General features: G+C 49.7%; 1 protein-coding gene and 3 non-coding genes across 4 annotated transcripts; 2 read left to right on the top strand and 2 right to left on the bottom strand.

Annotated features, from left to right (window-relative positions):
* Positions 1–13047: 13047 nt before the first annotated feature.
* BO82DRAFT_392304 (uncharacterized protein) lies at positions 13048–14513 on the top strand (the record flags this gene model as incomplete). The annotated part of the gene is made up of 5 exons (XM_025638608.1): positions 13048–13113; positions 13170–13241; positions 13309–13424; positions 13703–13775; positions 14181–14513. The coding sequence occupies 5 exons, from the start codon at positions 13048–13050 to the stop codon at positions 14511–14513; spliced, it is 660 nt and encodes a 219-aa protein (XP_025491766.1).
* A 1192-nt stretch (positions 14514–15705) lies between these two features.
* On the top strand, positions 15706–15777 carry BO82DRAFT_t184. Its single transcript has one exon. It is a non-coding gene; the product is annotated as a tRNA-Glu (tRNA).
* An 824-nt stretch (positions 15778–16601) lies between these two features.
* BO82DRAFT_t183 lies at positions 16602–16673 on the bottom strand. The gene has a single exon. It is a non-coding gene; the product is annotated as a tRNA-Glu (tRNA).
* Positions 16674–16778: 105 nt separating this feature from the next.
* Positions 16779–16850, bottom strand: BO82DRAFT_t182. Its single transcript has one exon. It is a non-coding gene; the product is annotated as a tRNA-Glu (tRNA).
* Positions 16851–17146: the final 296 nt, after the last annotated feature.

The raw sequence follows: 17146 nt of genomic DNA, 5'->3' as shown, positions 1-17146 counted from the left end.
GGGCTCAGGAACCATGCCGCTTTTCCTAGCAATATCGATGGTCTAATCGCCGTGCTACCGGTTTATTTTAGCCTTTCTGAAGCTGGCAGACGAGATTATCAAACTGTCTTTGCTTGAAGGGTCCCCAAAAGGACTCTTGGTTGCTATATGACCCTGCATCATGGTTTTGATCCTGCGATCCATTCAATCCTATGATTGCGCTAATGTTCGGGCTTCGGCTAATGACTACATGTTGATCGAAGAATTAGGCCCCTCTGACGAGTTAACATGGCGATGAAGTGACAGGGGCTTTCTACAATATTGGTCTGACAGGCCGAGCTCCCAAGAACTTATTCTGCCAGTAGGTGAGCTGATCATTGAGCTTTTGGCAAGGAACCAAGGAAGGTACCAAACCTCGCATCGCATTCGTTGTCACTGGCGTCTCATCGGGCACACCTGCGCCTGCCGTTCACAATTTATCGAGCAGAAGCTTATCAGTCTTATTTATTTACCGACAAAGGAATGTCACAGCCCCTACAGCTGTCAACATTCCTCTACGACTCTTTTTGACCCCCGACAGTCGCCTTGCCTCTCGGACACAGCTGCGGTCATCCTCCGCCGTCCCCCGCCCCTACCGTTCTCACTCACGTGAGAACCCTGAAAGGTTCAGCCTCTAAATCCCTCACGATAGCTCTGGATTCTAAGTACCTGGATGATACGTTTCTCATACCGGAAACCGTGTGGGCGAAAAAGACGTCCGCGTTCTAGCGGCACGTGTTCGGTTTGCCGGAAGTCCGAGGATAACCGCAGACCAGAGACCCGGACCAACCGACCGACTGTTCCTACGACAAATACGAAAACAGCGCATACATCCACGAAGGAAAGCTCCTTCAGGCACGCGGTGCCAGAGGAGCCTGGGCAAGTAGCAACAGTGCGTTGTTGTCGAAGACGAGGACCTGTCAACCCGAAATCGCAATTAGCAATGCTATGTGAATTGCATGTTTGGAGTATGTGAAAGGCGAATGCTCGTTTCCTCCAACCTATCCCAAAGAAATATGGCGCGCATCAGGGAGAAGAAGATACACCATGAGAAGAAGCGGGTGGAGAGCAACGTGGCCCAGGACGTCAATCAGGATGTGGATTTAAAAGTCATCCAACTTTCCTGGAGCAAGACGTGGAAGAGATCGTTAATCAGAACGCGGAAGAGGCCATAGACGAGGACATGAGAAATGGACGTGGCGGCCGGCCCAGAAGGGGCTGGCGGTGCCCATTCCTGAAGAGACCATTTTCGAGATTATCCATCGTGTGCTTCTGGGGCTTCATCGCAGGATGTGAAACGAGGAGTTGCTTTGAGAACTGTTATTTACTTCTTGGCTGAAACCCCTACCAAGGACCTTGAGACTCGGCTGCTGGTCGCTCAACTCCGGTGAGTAGGAACGAGTCTGTCACATGCCTTGTACAGTGGTTTACTGGAAGACTCTATGCCAACTGATGGCTGCTTTGTCTGTGCAGGATTGAGCTTCGAGTCTGTTCCTACACTATCCGTTCCCACAAAGCTCGGCTTATACAACCAGGTACTCATGAGAACTTGGATCAGCGCCTTCTATGGCTCTCAAATCTTGATTTCCTGGATTCAATCCAGCGGCACAGCATGACCATCGTGTCAGCTATCAGTGACATAGTAGGAGATGCGTCAGGCGCTGCATGTGATGCGTACTTTGGTCAGGGAGCAGAACAACATCTCGGAATGATCCTTACACAGGACAAGTTATTTAGATGATATGACCGGTCGATCACCCGTGTTATTCTTGGTTCTAGCAGGGGATTTCCTCGTTTCGTTCTACATCGGTGAAGGACACCGTATTCGAATATCCTGCTGCCGAATCATATTTGTGGTGGGTATTCATCGCGAAGCCATGGCCAGCGTCAAGCAACCTTTCCCGTTCTTGAACCGATGGCCAAGGGAAGATGGCTCACTGACTGAAGTATATGCCGGCTCCCTCTCCGTGACTGCGCATAAGAATTGGCACTGGATGAAATGTGTCCGACGAGCCGTCAAGGGAATGCTCGCTGTGAACAACCAACGCGGGTCCCAAGAAGAATGATTTCTGCCTCGCTGTGTTAAGTGTCAAGCTTAAAGCACATATGGCGGTTGCTCTCAACTCGACCAAGTAGAGCTGCAATCAGCGGGCGAAGCACCCTTCGCACATTTCGATACCCAAACCAGCGGTGGGAGTCATTATCTAGCCGGTTGGCACACCTGTTTTGCAAAATCTGGGGGAGGTAGTAAAGGGCGATGACCTCTGTGGCCAGGGAAAGACCGATAGGTCAACAGAAATAGATTTGTCGAAACGGAGACCTTCGATATATCGATTATTCCTCTCTCACTCAAGATTCAGTCGTGCGCTGAGATCGGCTACTTCTACAGCTCCACATCCAATGACAGTTCCATCGAGGTCATGGCCAGGATGAAGTCCGCATCCTATGAAGCAACCTCATTGACCGCGACGGGTTCGACGGAAAAGGAAGTTCCAAGTTCAAGGAGAATGCTGGCTAGCAGCTTGTTCAATGACGACAATCTTCGCTGAAGAGTGACCCCGGGACAAACCCTCCGCAAAAATCCCGAGCTTTGCTGAGAAATCTCCCCTTCTGGTAATCCTAGGAATGTCCCCGGCAGTCGACAGGAACCCTGCCACGAGGTCTTTACCGCACGATAGGCAGGCAGAAAGCCCGCGATACACGCGTCATGAGAACACAGTCTCAAGCGGCAAGCGATCACCTCCCGCGGTAAGATAGTTTTGCCGCTCCATGCGCGAAGGATGAAAGAGGCCAAGATCTTGCAGCCATCATATATCACATACACCAAGTGATTCAATTCAATTCAATTCAATTCATGTCCTATAGCCTAAGGAGCCTCGTGAGAGGACTCCGCCCGCCTATTGCGGGGCAGCTATGAAGGTGGTGCATCAAGTGCCTGTGGATCTCCTGGCAACTGCGCAGAGCGAACAATCTCCGCGAATTCGGATATCTAATCATTTAAGAAACCTGATGGTCCATAATAGCAGCATGCCTTTCTCAAAAGCAACCCTAGGCATTTTCCAAGACCGGCGAGAAATAAGATTTGAGCGACCTGAAATCCAAAAGCATAGAGGGTACCGATCCACGCGACGATGTTGTACACCAGCTAGCCACACCTGGGATAGAGCTCAATGTTCATCACCAGGATGTCAGGATATAAAGACATAATGCAGATATCAGGTGTTGGGTCTGTCTGGACGAACCTCTGTCAACCGCGGCAAGTCGTGTTGGCTGCGAGCACAACTATTGCCACACGTTGACGGAAGGAAAGAGCGGAAACGCCTCAAGTACTAGCATCTTGACTAATTACATGACAACACCATATCGCCTCAACGGAGTCGACCCTCTCCAATTTCAAAATTTGTTTAACTAGTCCGGAGCTGTATGCGGCCGGAGACAAAATTGATTCTGACGCAAATCCACTTGGCGGACATCAATAGTTGCATGAAGAAAAATCCACATGACCTATGATCCCACGATTTTGGGATCAGGCGAAGGCCGCCCAGGATCGGTCACACCAGCGATCTCAGCACAGAAGATACGATATGCAAGCTCTAAGAGAATTTGGCCGGTGTTGCGATCTCGCGCTTGTAGCAATGAGCCCCTTGTGACGCTTAGATCATGAAGCAGGGGGGTCTCATCCCGGGCAGTGCAAGAATTGTAGGGATCGCGATGGCCGACAACTCGAACGTGTAAAGTCAACTAGGCTTCTATTTTATGCCCTCAAATAACCGAGTGATACCTCTTTGCTGACAACGAGATCAACAACTGAATGATAGCCGCTGGACAGATGCTAAATGTCAGAGCCCGCGGTTAGCAGATTGTGTACGTCTGGAGTTTAACCGCAGGCAAAATCATCGAAGAAGATGTGCTCATGCTTAGCAAGCTCAGCCTAAGACTCTCGATGAGCTCGTCGTTATAAAGTAAGAAGGGTTACGTACCTCATGGCATAGTGGCGTTGGCACAGACAAGCAATTGTCAAAACTCCTGCGCCTCTATCTTGGCTTGCTTGTTGGAGACCTAAGGAGCCTGAGTTTTTCGTCATCATGAGACGTCGGGTCTTGAAGGAAGATCCAAGAATGACTACTGGAAGCCGGTCCAGTTTCATTGATGGGTGGAGTCTTCTTGTCAGGAGAGCATGAACATGAACCATATACGGTTTTTCTCAAGAACACCCGATAACCGTAGACAGGCTAGCGGACGCCCCAGGCCAGGGTGAGGAAGAAAACGGGACGAGCAGATTAAGGCCAATGCAAGTGGCACGCATCGTGGCCACGCCGCCATCTTGCTGCTCTCGTCCAAGGAAACCAAGAGTCTCAGATATCGGACGCCGGCAATGAGATTGGATGTCCTAGAGACAGACCCTTGAAACTCCAATCGAATGGCGAAATGCTAGCCCAACATAAAACATCACGCGAAGGGGCCCATCCTGGGATGCTCTCCATCTATCGGGGCAAGCTGTGTGAGAAGCAACATTCCGTCCCCCTTCTCGAAGAATGTCCTTTTCTGGTTGATCACTGGCGATTCAACCACACGTTTGGTTTCAGATACGATGCTACTACACTATCAAGAAGAACGTAATCTTCTTCAACGAGAATCAAAGGACTCGAGCCGCTACAGCTACCTCAATCTGTGCGATGAATTGAATACTGCTTCGCAAAAAGGATGCTATGCTCAAAGGTAGCAGACTCAGATTGGGCCTGGATCATATCTTACGGGCATCAGTCTAATCACTACAGATAGTGCACACCTCGCCCTACCTCTTCATAAATGGTTTCGGTAGGGAATTTTATCAAAGCAACCCCGGATGGACTACCTCGTGCACATACCTTTGTCTCCAGGTCGGAGATTTAAACCATGAGAAGTGAAAAGCCAGCCAGAAAGCCCGCGACTCTGGGCCCTTTGGATTGCATTTCGCGTAGCTGTTTAGCGCAGCCATTGTGGAACTCTAGCGGTTCAACATAATGAATGATTGATTAAGGACAGTAGTGTTGACAACCCGAAAAGACCGACTCTTCATTGTCTTTACAACAAAAGTGGTTCCACAAGAAACAAAAGACTGGACGCTCAAAGCTTTTCGCCTTTCCTCCTACAAATCTTCCTTAATCATCCACCCTCGTTTTACGCTTAGGGTCCACATTTCACTTTGCTATCCTACCTGCTAGTCTTCAAGATCAGAGCCTCTATCGCCTTGCTTCAACTATACCTTCCTCTTCCGAATCCCGCCTCGCTTTTCTTGAAGGTTATGCTATTCAGCCCAATGACCGCAGCCACGCATACATTCCTTCCTACTGTCCTCTTTCGAACATTGCTCTCCTCGACTGACCTGCTTGCAGCAAACCGAGCCTCTTCTCTGCCCGCGGGGCCTGTTGGCCCTCGCCGTTTTGCCCCCCGCCGCGTGAGTTCCTTGCGGGGCAGATTAGGACCTTGGCTAACAGCTTCCAGCGTGCCGCGAGCGTGCCTCCCACTGTGGAGGAGGATGCAGCGTGCATCCGCGTCCGGGGCCACCGCAGAGTGTCCCTCCAAGAGTATCGTTGGGGCGGTTGCTCTCTAGCACACCCGCTTGAACGTCGTTGAAACCCGGCTGGTTATAAAGGTTCGTCTTTCAACGCCGACTTGATACATTTGGAAAGCCATATGGTTCCCCTTCCTCAAGAATAAAGACTAGCAGAGTGAACAAGGGACGGATCAACCTTTCTCAACCAAATCCGGGGCGATAGCTCGTCAGCTCAAACCTGTCAAATCATCATTGATTGGGGCCAGAGAGAAGCCTACGCCAGCTTGAAATGCTCTGACAGATATTCAGCACTATGTACTTTAGACTCCCGGCCTATAGTGTGTGACATAATCAGCCCAATGGACGCATGTAGCCGGCAGGGCGACACAAACGAAACAGTCGTCTACAACATTCTTCGTTAACCGCAAACCAACTCGGGTCGCCTTTTCAAGCTTATGAAGGCCTTCCTGAGTGACAGTCTTCATGGTCGAGCGGGAGCTTCAGTCCTTCATTCTTTGGGTTTTTGTCATTATCACCGCTCCAAGAGGGTCACCGGGGTAGTACGATCTGCTACGCTACCAGGCACTGCGCTCTCTTACTCCTGAATGCCGCAATGGCCCGGAGTACTCATCGATGTTGCCGGTTTTGCTCGTGCACGGCATTTAGCAACCTCTCGGACCCACTCGTCGCATTGTGAGTCCACACGACAGTCGCGGGTCTATTTCAAGAAGGCGATGATTAGGTACCCCCAAAGGTCTGGCACTGGTCAAAATCTGCTTCCTGTGTATGTCAACTGTTTTTACTGCACTATGGCAGTTTCATGCGCCGATCCCGAGTCTCATTACAATTGGTGGCTCGATGCATGCAGGTTTACACAATTAGCTATGTCACCACCTTTTCGAAGCCATAGTCGAAAGCTTTGAAAGGACAAACGGGCTTACGCTCAGCAGAGGATATGGAACCTGGCGGCTCGACCGTTCTCACTGAGAAGGCATATGCATTGCTAACCAGGAGTTGCATTGGTCGCCTACAGCTGACTCAGTCACCTGGTAAGCCAGGGTTGTGATCTTTGGGTTGGCCATCACTGATCTGTGTAGTGGCAGATGTTGGATACCACATTGAGTGGCTATACCGTAACCACCGGAGGAAGAGGGACAGGAAGCTACATAACAGAGCACCTGTTTCCGCATGACATGATGGGACAAATAATTACAAATTGGAGTCGAAAGCCACATGCACATGTTGCTAACTCGAGTTTCTGGAGCATCTTCCGGAAGTGTCGTATCTAGGGCTCTATCCCCAAATGTTGGCCCTACTCTAGGCGATTACGCGCGGCTGATGACAATATCCTGGCTGGCAAACACAGACATTGCGCTATGTACTGGTGCTGGTTCAGTGCTGCATTACATCAGTAAATATGTTGCCAAGGTCGAGCTAAAGACCGAGTTCTATTAGTGCATTATGCGTCGTGTGCTGCCAGACATTAACGCTCAGCATCCAGTTCAGCCAGCTATCGCCAAGCTTATGAATCTCCTACTGGCGGAGCGAGACTGGTCGGCGATGGAGGTATGCCATCTGCTCTTAGACCTTCCTCTTCAGCATGGGTCACGCGTCTTCCAACTTATAGATTGCAGGCAAGAGCAATCTCAGGGCGCACGTTACTATCTCTGGCGAATTGAATCCGGTGCGAGTGTTCATGAGACAACATTTGTTCTGCAAAAGTATAAGAGTCAGTGTTTTCCCACACACAAGAGTCAGCACCAAAGTATATACAGTACACCCTTGAGTTACTTACTACCTTCTCAACCGCTGAGAAGCACCACCTCACATCACCTCGTCTTCTCTGAGGATTTCTTATCCACATGTCCTCCGAATGATCAGCCCTTTCCGCTAGTTGCAGCGCAACGCAAAATTGACGACTGCCTGCGGTAGTCGAGTTCTGTCACCACCCAGCACAACGTAATTATAGCGATTCGCCTTCAATTCCAACTTCGACCATGCATGCAACCACAGCCGAAGGCGATTGTGTCACTCGGGCCAATAGTGCCCACAAGTTTTTCTAGTGCTATGTAATGAACGCTTGACACATTTTCACTGGGTGTTGCACTGGGAAAATCAGCGATTTTCTTCCCGGTCGTATCTTCGCCATGTTCGACAAAGACCCCTATGCAAAACAGGAGGTCAAAGAATTTGTCAGAGGTGGAACCCATTACTGCAATGCTCTATTCTAGAACAACAGGAATTGTGGAGATCTCCCCTACCTTTCAGCCGGGGTGATGAAGTCGCTGATCGAGTCAGTGTGGTCAATACGGCGTTTTTGCTAGCTCCAACAACTAGGGGATTTAAATCATTCTGGAATGCATGCAGTATCTGTCAGCCGATAGGCCTGGGTATTCCAAGGTCAGCTCATCTTTGGGAATTATGGAGACAGTGAGGTCGGAACATTGCTTGTTCAGAACTTCTCCGCCCGCACTGCTGATTGTGACCAAAAACTGCCAGATAAGCCGCTGAGTGGCGGCCCACGCGATACGGCTGGTGCTGTGCCCAGGTAAAATGATACGAAAGATTGGTGACACAATCGATCAGGACAATGACAATGACCTATCTATGAGAGGAGGGATATTCTACCGATGGTGATTACGACGGTCGGACTTGCTTTACCACGTAATATCCAGGCCTTTCATGATTAAGGACCCGAGTCCATGAAGTAGATGCTGTACGGGGTGCCACAGGGGATGTGCCGATTCGGAGATCTCAGCCACGAAAAACGCGATCATACGCCGGTTATTTCTTCTGCATTCTCGCCGTGCCTGGAGGAGGCAGAGCAACGGTTTCATGGGGTTTCTTGAGCAAAAATAATGAGTCGGAGCCGAAGCCAGTCAGGAAAGTCCCTCGTAACCTTGCAAAGCGGCCCATACTATCTCAGGGCAACATGGACCTGCTACTGTCTACGGGCCTGAAGCACCAAAGGATTGTGTCATTCATCGAGTCTGACCATACGGATATGAAAAGACTTCAGATATCATATTCCTAAAGCTCTTATCAGTTCGCTTTGACATGAAGCGATTCGACACGGTTACTGCAGCAGGAGTGCAGTTGTCAGTGGCCCTAATCAACCAGACTTGCCCGACGTTAAAAGCGGAAGGTCCCCCTCTCTATGAGCGTCCCCAGTCCAATGAAACTGCAAGCGTCCTCACACAGGACGCCGGCCCTTCGACGTGGATTGAGAAATGTCGTGTCTATCGTGCCCTTTGGAGGCTTCAGGCGAGCAATGATATTGCTGAGATCGGCGATGCATGGGATGGCCTGTAGCAGATATTACAGATGCCCTTCAGGAGGGGGGCGACACCGCGCCGCCAATGGACGACGAGCTCTTCGCTGTCACCTGTATCCTTGACGAGCTGGACCAGAAAGCGAAGATAGTACACAATCCGAGTCATCATCATTGCCAATCTCAAACTGCACGCCGATCTTCCACTCGCCAAGACTGGTGTGGCAAAAGCCATCAAATCAATTCCAAGCAAAGCCAGATGTCTCCCTCTCATTATTTAGGGCTGTGAGACCAGCCGGGAGGACGGCGATTTCTCATTCCCAACTCCTGGGCGCTGTTTCGAACTTGTGCCAGCCTTGCGGGCACAGATTCCAGTAAAATCACACTCAACGAAGTGGACCGGGGCCTGAGCATGAGAAGGGCACTCTCGTTGCCAGAGAACAGCGGCAAGCTCATGTCCCATATTGAAGGAGATTGGGCAACACAGGGCAGAACAATGCGGTGCCCTCGGGCAGTTGCAATGTCATACCCTACGACTGATTGTGGTACAAAACACATCAAATCATCTGAATATCCATTCGGATGTGCTAAGGTGCGCGCAACTTACATCACGACAGCCTCGCTGCTTATCGACGATTGCCTCAGGAGTCATGCTTAGCGAGCATATTGTAGAGTACGGACGCTTGCATCATTCAATGAATGCTGTGCACCTGAGCAATTCATATCTGACTGTTTTAATATAGAAGATTGTCAACTGGTGGCAGTATCAGTCCTGAGGTAGCAGAGCAACTCGCGACTTCTGTTGCAAGCTCAAATACACGCAACGGCCAGAATTTCACTGAGCGAAGACACTGTCACGTCTAGCCGAAAGCTCAATTCAAGCAGAACCTGGCCTTGACTGGCCAGATACAGCGCCGCAGATACAAATGGCTTACTAGCTATCACACGCAGAGCGTTCCAGGCTGTGTCACTACTAGAGACGATGTCGTCAACGGCGCGACTCGCAAGAGCATGCTTATATGAGCTTGTGTCTCTACGCAAGATCAGCAACTGACGCAATGGGTCGGAAGCCAACCGGGTGCCTGCATGTGCTGCATTTAGAGAGATGTGTCTACAATGTATCAACAACTACCTACGGTGCTCTACATTTGTCGGCAGGGGTCTGGTATGTATATCCTTACAAGCCACATTACCAGATAATGATGATTGCTAATAGCTTTGCAGGGTCCAATGCTCACCCAATTTGGCTGCACCTTCTGACAAGCTGGCTATGGCTATCGCACACAATGAAGCACCAGGAAGCAGCTCCCGCTCTCCCTTGGAGATGAAAACGTTACTTCTGGCGGCAGGATAATTAGTCCACAGCCTAGAACAACAAGCGGTAAGCCAAGGCGTTGTGTTCTGTCAGGACAGGACATTGGTATTACCAGGAGGCAATAACCCTGCATGGAAAGAGACTGTCCATGACAACGACGATATTGCCGCGCAGAACGTTAGGGAGGCAATGGGCCTTGAATGAATTATGTCGTGGAGCCAAGAGCCTTTGCTAGCATGGAAATGGCTTGAGGACACGCTACAAATGTGTGCACAGCTCGGAGGAGAAGATTGAAAACAGGAAATGGGAGAAAGAGTGCTCAATGACCCCCGGAGTCGGCAGATCAATCAGAGTCGGAAGAAGGAAAGAACGCGCAAAGTTTTTAGTACAGAGTAGAACGAAACAAGAAGATTGGCTTCAATATGGCTGTCTCAAACCACGACTTGAGCTATCTGCAGCTTTGTGCCAGCTTCATATTTTAGGAGCGACTGGATCAAACTTCCGAACGGAAGGTGAGACCCCCAACATCCTCGGTTATTGCTGCGCGATGTATGAACTCGTCCTACCATTAATATGACGGACTGACATTGGAAGGACGCGACATTTTCCAGCTCCATTTCCTGGCTGATTTCAATGCCGTGAACTTGTCAGAAGAAAATCGCAATAGCGGAAACGCGAGGAATACCAATGAAACTATGTTCGAAACAGACGCTCGAACGAGGCTGAAGCCATCCAGAAGACTCGATCAGACCACACCAAAATGCCGCGGTAGGAACATTGTCGGTGTCCCTGGGCCCAGAAAAGGAGCAGGGGGGAGGGAGTGAGATGGGGGATGATAGCCATAAAATTCAACCGAGAGATACAGATGAGCTCCAGAAGTCGGGCCTAAGAAATTGTCTGCGCAAGGGCGGAGAGAGTAGAAATCCGCAATGAATCTCTACCGATTCGATTGGAGAACGGCTTCGTTAGTAGCTGAGTCCTCCTTTATATTACTCTTGCCGCTGCAAATGGCTCATTTCCAGTCGCCAGTGCCTGAGCACGAGGACTGGAATCAGGCTGGACACACTAGTCATTCCGATCTGATTCAGCGCTCTCACTATATCGAAAAACAAGCGATCTCTCAGCAATTCTACCTTAACATAGGAAGCCCTCAAAAGATGAACACATCAGCTTCCGCTTCTCAGTCTTACAGGAAAAATGGATCGGACAGGGAATCTATTGTATCTCCAATTCCTCAACTCCAATTATGCGAGTGTACGAAAGATGATGTGGCGTTGTCTCTCGGCTGGATGATACAGATCAATGGTGCGCGCGATTGGAACACAAGAGCGTTGCGAGAAGAAGCGAGCTTGCTTTTGGAATGGACGAACCTTGAGGTTTCATAATCAATGAAAGATCTATGTACGAGACGCTTGTCCTACTCTCGGTCCCAAACGTGGGAAGGAGGCTACTTATGGGTTATTGCGATGTGGTGGACAAGCGTGGCGAGCCCGTCAGGCATAAAGGTTTCCCAGCCATCTCTGTGATTCCAAGCTGCTTCAATTGCGTGGGCTCATTCTGCCCGATCACAGAGCGTGCACACGTGGTTGGAAGTGGTTGGGCGTGTCGCGAGATTGTGTCATGATCGAAAACTGGAGCCTGCCGTCGCAGCACAGATACCAGCAATGCTGCGCCACTGCACCTACGGATCGAAGAAAGGATAATGTTCTTTTCACCCGCAGTACTTGGAGAAGATGCAGCGCATCAGAGCCAAGAAGCAGGAATGCAGGAGAACAAAGAGGGCGAAAACCAAAGAGACGTCGCCGGACGCTGGAAGGACTGAGACCAACGAGGCGAAGGTGGGAGATGCGGTCAAAGACGACAGAGTGAGAAGGAAAAGAAAGAGAAATGAGAGAAGAAGGAATATGACGAAAAGAGATGAATAAACCAAAGAAAAACGCCAATGCCTGTGCCCGCGTCAAGTCGAGATGAATCATGGATTTGGCTTGGTGGAGAGAGAAAGAGAGAGCGCCTAAAAAGCAACCTTCACCGGCGCAATACAGCGCTCATTTGGCGGACACGAGAATTAAAGCAAGATGAGCCAGCCAGGTTGAGTGATCCCGCAATATGCCACCACCGTCCCCTCGCAGATGGAGATTGGAGAACGGTGGGATGGAGAACGCGGTCTGTCAATGGAACGGTGTTTGATCGTCATATCGCAGTCTCCTTCTGCCAAGGGCAGATTCTCACCTGTCTATACAGTTTTGTGGGCAAATCGGTCATGAAAATATGATCGACAAGATACGGTGGCGACGAATTGGCCGTCAAAGAGTTCGCGATTACATGGTATAGCCACTACAGCCGCCTGGCTTAGTGCGCGTCCCTTCTTGGCGAACTACGAGGACGCCAGGTCTATTTCTTGCAGGCCGTAAACCTCACAAGGGAATTTACAAAGAGGGGCCTCTTATGCAGAACCTCAGAAGCCAGCAGATCTAATACCAGCGAATCGAATGACATAAAAGGAAGAGCTTTGGTTTCATCCTTCATCCATACTAAGTTAGACTGGCCTTCTTTCAAGTTGCCATTCCTTGATTCAGTGTGTATAGCCAGCTACTTCTTTACAGCTCTATTACCCTGCCTGCATAAACGTCGTGGTGAGTTGCTAAAGCGTCTCAATGACAGACGAGAGAGCGCGGACTCCTGCGTGACAAATATCCTCAACAAGCACAGGAACGGGAAAGTCGTAACGCTCTTCGTTTCTAAATGGATCACTGTTCCCTGCAGCGCGTTGACCTGTTTTGTTCTCGGCTGTTGGTCTGGATCATGAACTAGAGTCAGGTCTGCATGACCTTTGCGAAACCAAAAGAAATTGAATCCAGTCTACCAACAGCCTCCGCACTCACGTCAAGTCACAGTTTGAGAAACAAGATGATGTCCTTGGAAAGGAGGACAATGGTGGCCGAGCCAGCCAAAAGGAACAAGAGCAGGCTACTCGTAAATACTTCATAAGCAGTTCTCAACTGCTTGTCAACTATATGACAACTACTTAGAACTCCAACCTCGAACACGAGATACACTGCGGCGAGGTGTTTTGCCGTACGGAAGGCTTCTCCAAGGGTAGTGTAAGTTGAATCTCTTATTATTTATCAACTACTTGCCAACTACTTGCTAACTACTTGAGAGAAGCAGTACTCCTCAACGAATAACCTTCACTCTCAATCGCAAACCCACGAGGAGTTCGTTGCTAAGGTTGGCAACAAAGGAGGGAAGGCTACTCGAAAGCAGATTGATCATGCAACCATTGAGTAAAGTAGTTGTCAACTGCTTGCTAACTGCTTAGACTGGTATGAGAATGTCTTCGGTGCTGAAACCCGGCAATTCCTCTACGCCTATGGCCAAGAATCCGTCTACATCTCATACTACGATCTGCGTTGATAAAATGATCTGGGCTGTGTCCTGCGGACATTCCTCGCCTTATCCACGGATCTTACTATATCTTACCCACCTCCCAGTGAAGACGGACGGGGCAAACCAACAAGCCAGACTGTGCCGTGTTAGGACGTGATGTTTTGCTTCTTTGCAGCTGTTTTGTGGATGTGGTCGACGTCGAGAGTGGCAAGTCTCTCGAGGATAAGCCGTCACAACAAACAGGAAGCGTACGCATCAAAAGCCTACTCAGACAATTCTGAGTTCTCTTAACATTTAGTAGTGGATCTTAGCCACTGCAGGCAGATCGCGTACTGCAGACACTGCGGTCCAAGAGCAATTTAGCAACTCCAGGTCTAGCGTTCGGGGTGTCCGAATCAACTGCAACTCGATTGCATACTTCCCATAACCAGCGGAAGTCGCTCGCATGCTTGTAATCGAGTTCAGGAAGTTGTGTCGCCATCATTTACACCTGCTCGCATGTGTGCAGCGAGTCCAGAACGTGTTGTTATTATTCGCCCCTGGCGGACAGATTATCGACCCTGACTTATGTGGAAACAACAACGAAACCTCGATAAAGAAAAGGCAGACAGCCCTTAAATAACTTGGAGACCCGTTAACTCGATGTCCACAAGCTACCCGAGAATACCACCGACGTTCCCAATAGTGACACCAAGCCTGACCCCCCCAAGGATGATAAGTCTGCCAGCGAGTTCGGCAATGGCGCCGCCAACAAGTACTTGGGACAACGCTCGATTGTCAAACAAATTTACAGTTACACGGAGAAAGAAGAAAGATTGGACATTTCCAACAATGGCAACTCGACATGCAGAAGGAGGAAACACGACAAAGCACAGCGCGAAGAGAAAGGCATTTCGGAAGAAGCACTTCTAGGAAGCCGCCTGGCATCCACACAAACTATCGGACCGCAATTGAAGGCTCTCATAAAAACAATGCTACTTGTCTAAGACTTTCTTCTCCTTGTGTATTGACAGCCTGTCCTTGACTGTTTTCCGCATTTCCGGCCCTTCGTGGTCCGGACCCTCTAACTGCGCATGTTACTCACTGGCTTCGAACTTGCCATTCTTGTGCGGGAACCTGTTGTCTATTGGCCTGCTGAAAATAACACCACTTGGTGGCTATATGAAGATAGCCATTGGTGATGTCAGGTGGGGAATCATTCGCAGCCTGATATACACTGTTGCCGTTCACACTCAGCAAATTCTTCGTGAAAAGTCTACAGGGCACCTTTATGAATGCCTTAAAACGCTACTTCTCAGAGTGTCGCAACAAGGCCTCACTGCCGGGAGCGGATTTCGAGCGACTGACAAACAAAACAATACATGTGGCTCACCAAGGGCTCGGGGAGTGGCTGGCAGAATGGAATAAGGTGGTTGAAAACACCCGTCGTCAAATCACAAGCAGTGCATCAATGAGTGCACGTTGCGCATTCAACCATGAGAAGATGCAGAAAAGCGGTCTCCAGACGTCGTACGGGTATCCGCGATGAAGGCCAGATGATAATGGTCTGCTGATTCGGCCTCGCGAAGCGAGTCACAAGATGTAAGCTCGGCGTGGTGGGTCGCTATTGTTGAGTCAGAACTTGCAGAATGTCTGCTACGCATCGTTCGTCAACCAGACACTAGCCAGTATCATGCTGGAGAGATTGCCCTAGCATCGAGAGGGAAACCGTACTTTCGGACTTGGAAGTCTTTGATTTTCAGACGGCCAATCCGCTAATCTCGTGGTGGTCTGTCATATAGCAGAAGGGCACTGTATCCACCCGTGAATGCAGATCCGTCCCCTTGTACGTCGTATGCAGAGACTCAGGGTGACTGAGTTACCTGGTGGAAGATATGGGCTCCGCAGATGTCAAACCTCAACAATGTAATGGTGGTGGGCGTCAAGCACAGCGGACCATCTCAACCGTAGGAAGCAGTCTCATTTTAATTTCATGGCCTTTTCTGTTTTGTCAATCTCACTGGCTTCTGTATTGCATTTATTAGTTTTCCTCGGCGATCTCTCTTTGCTCACATGGCAGCTGCGGAGAGCAAACGACTTTCGCAGGCTGGCCGGTCGGTTGTGTGCTTCGCAGCGGATACGGCTTGAGCATCTATTTAGGAACCTGGTGTCAGAAATAAGGCCTCTGATCACACAACATCCGATATGGTGTAGTGGCTAACATCGCCGTCTCTCACACGGCAGCCGGGGGTTCGATTCCCCCTATCGGAGCTTATCTCTTTTGACTTTTTTTTGCATGTTCGCTCGGGATCAAGCGAGCTACCGTGCGAGACGAGCGGAAGTGAAGTTTAAATAGCAGGTATTCAAGATCTACGTACTTATACCTCGATATTTGCAACCATGGTAGCTTTCTTTCCCCTGCCCTGAGATTGACTTTGCCTTTCATCCCAGGTGCGGAGGCCGAGAGAGAAATAGAAAGGCAGACCCGAGGCAGGCTTGGGGTTAGATATATCTACACGGCTCTTCCCGGTCGAACCCTCCTGGGTAGCGAACAATAAGACAGCAAGAAATGATATTAGTCTCGCCAAATTGCGAAGGATTTACACATGAATTGTGAGAAAGTACATATTACATTTGTATTTTCCAGGTCTTTCATGTATCGCACAACCTGAATTCAGATCAACGTCTATGCTAGCCACCCCCAAACCCACAATATACTCTACGAACACCCTCTCCTGCTATCCTGAACTACATCATTCAAAATCGTCTTTTTTCACTCGACATCCGAGACACCAAAAACAGCCAGTAATATCAACAGACTACACTGGTAACCTCCCTCGCTCCCTCCTCCCTCATTACTCCTATCCTAGGCTCTCAAATACCCAGTACTCTTGCACGTCCGACATGGGTGCTAGAGTGGAGCGTAATTTTCAATGCCAAAAACGGAACTGCAGTTCGACAGGCCAATCGCACGGCACAGTCTCCTCCATCCAACACCTAGACCGTGCCAAACACTCAACCCCATACCCAGCAAAAGATCAAATCTCGCAAGACAAAACTCCAAAAACCAAGGCCAAGAAGGACTGAGATAGTGACTCCGATAGGGGGAATCGAACCCCCGGCTGCCGTGTGAGAGACGGCGATGTTAGCCACTACACCATATCGGATGTTGCATGAAAAGGATCTGTGTGATTGACTGCTATGAGACAGGACAGACCCAGGACAGGAGGGGCAAAAGATCAGCCAACCGAGCAAAAGAAATTGAGATTGAGCTCCGATAGGGGGAATCGAACCCCCGGCTGCCGTGTGAGAGACGGCGATGTTAGCCACTACACCATATCGGAATTTGTTGTTAAAAGGCCCTTTTTACCGCGATACAAGCTAAAGCAGCAGTATGACGCGGGCGGTTAACTCATAGCCCTAAAGTAAGTCCGGCTGCCCCCGCCCCTTGCGAAATGGGCAAGTTGCCTGTTCTGTAAACAGCGAGTTTGGCGGATTGCAACGCTATCCATGACCGCAAGATAGATTGTGAGTCTTCCGCTTAATACATTGCATGGTCGCGGGTATCAGCCAATCGAGCACAAACATAGGAAGGCGAAAAACGGAAGCCGCACAAGACTGATCTGGGTACCATCTTGCG

Source organism: Aspergillus uvarum, assembly GCF_003184745.1.
Source record: "Aspergillus uvarum CBS 121591 unplaced genomic scaffold BO82scaffold_28, whole genome shotgun sequence".
In the NCBI taxonomy this organism is placed as follows: domain Eukaryota; kingdom Fungi; phylum Ascomycota; class Eurotiomycetes; order Eurotiales; family Aspergillaceae; genus Aspergillus; species Aspergillus uvarum.
Note: the sequence above shows the minus strand (reverse complement) of the source record. Positions and strands in the feature narration are given on the sequence as shown.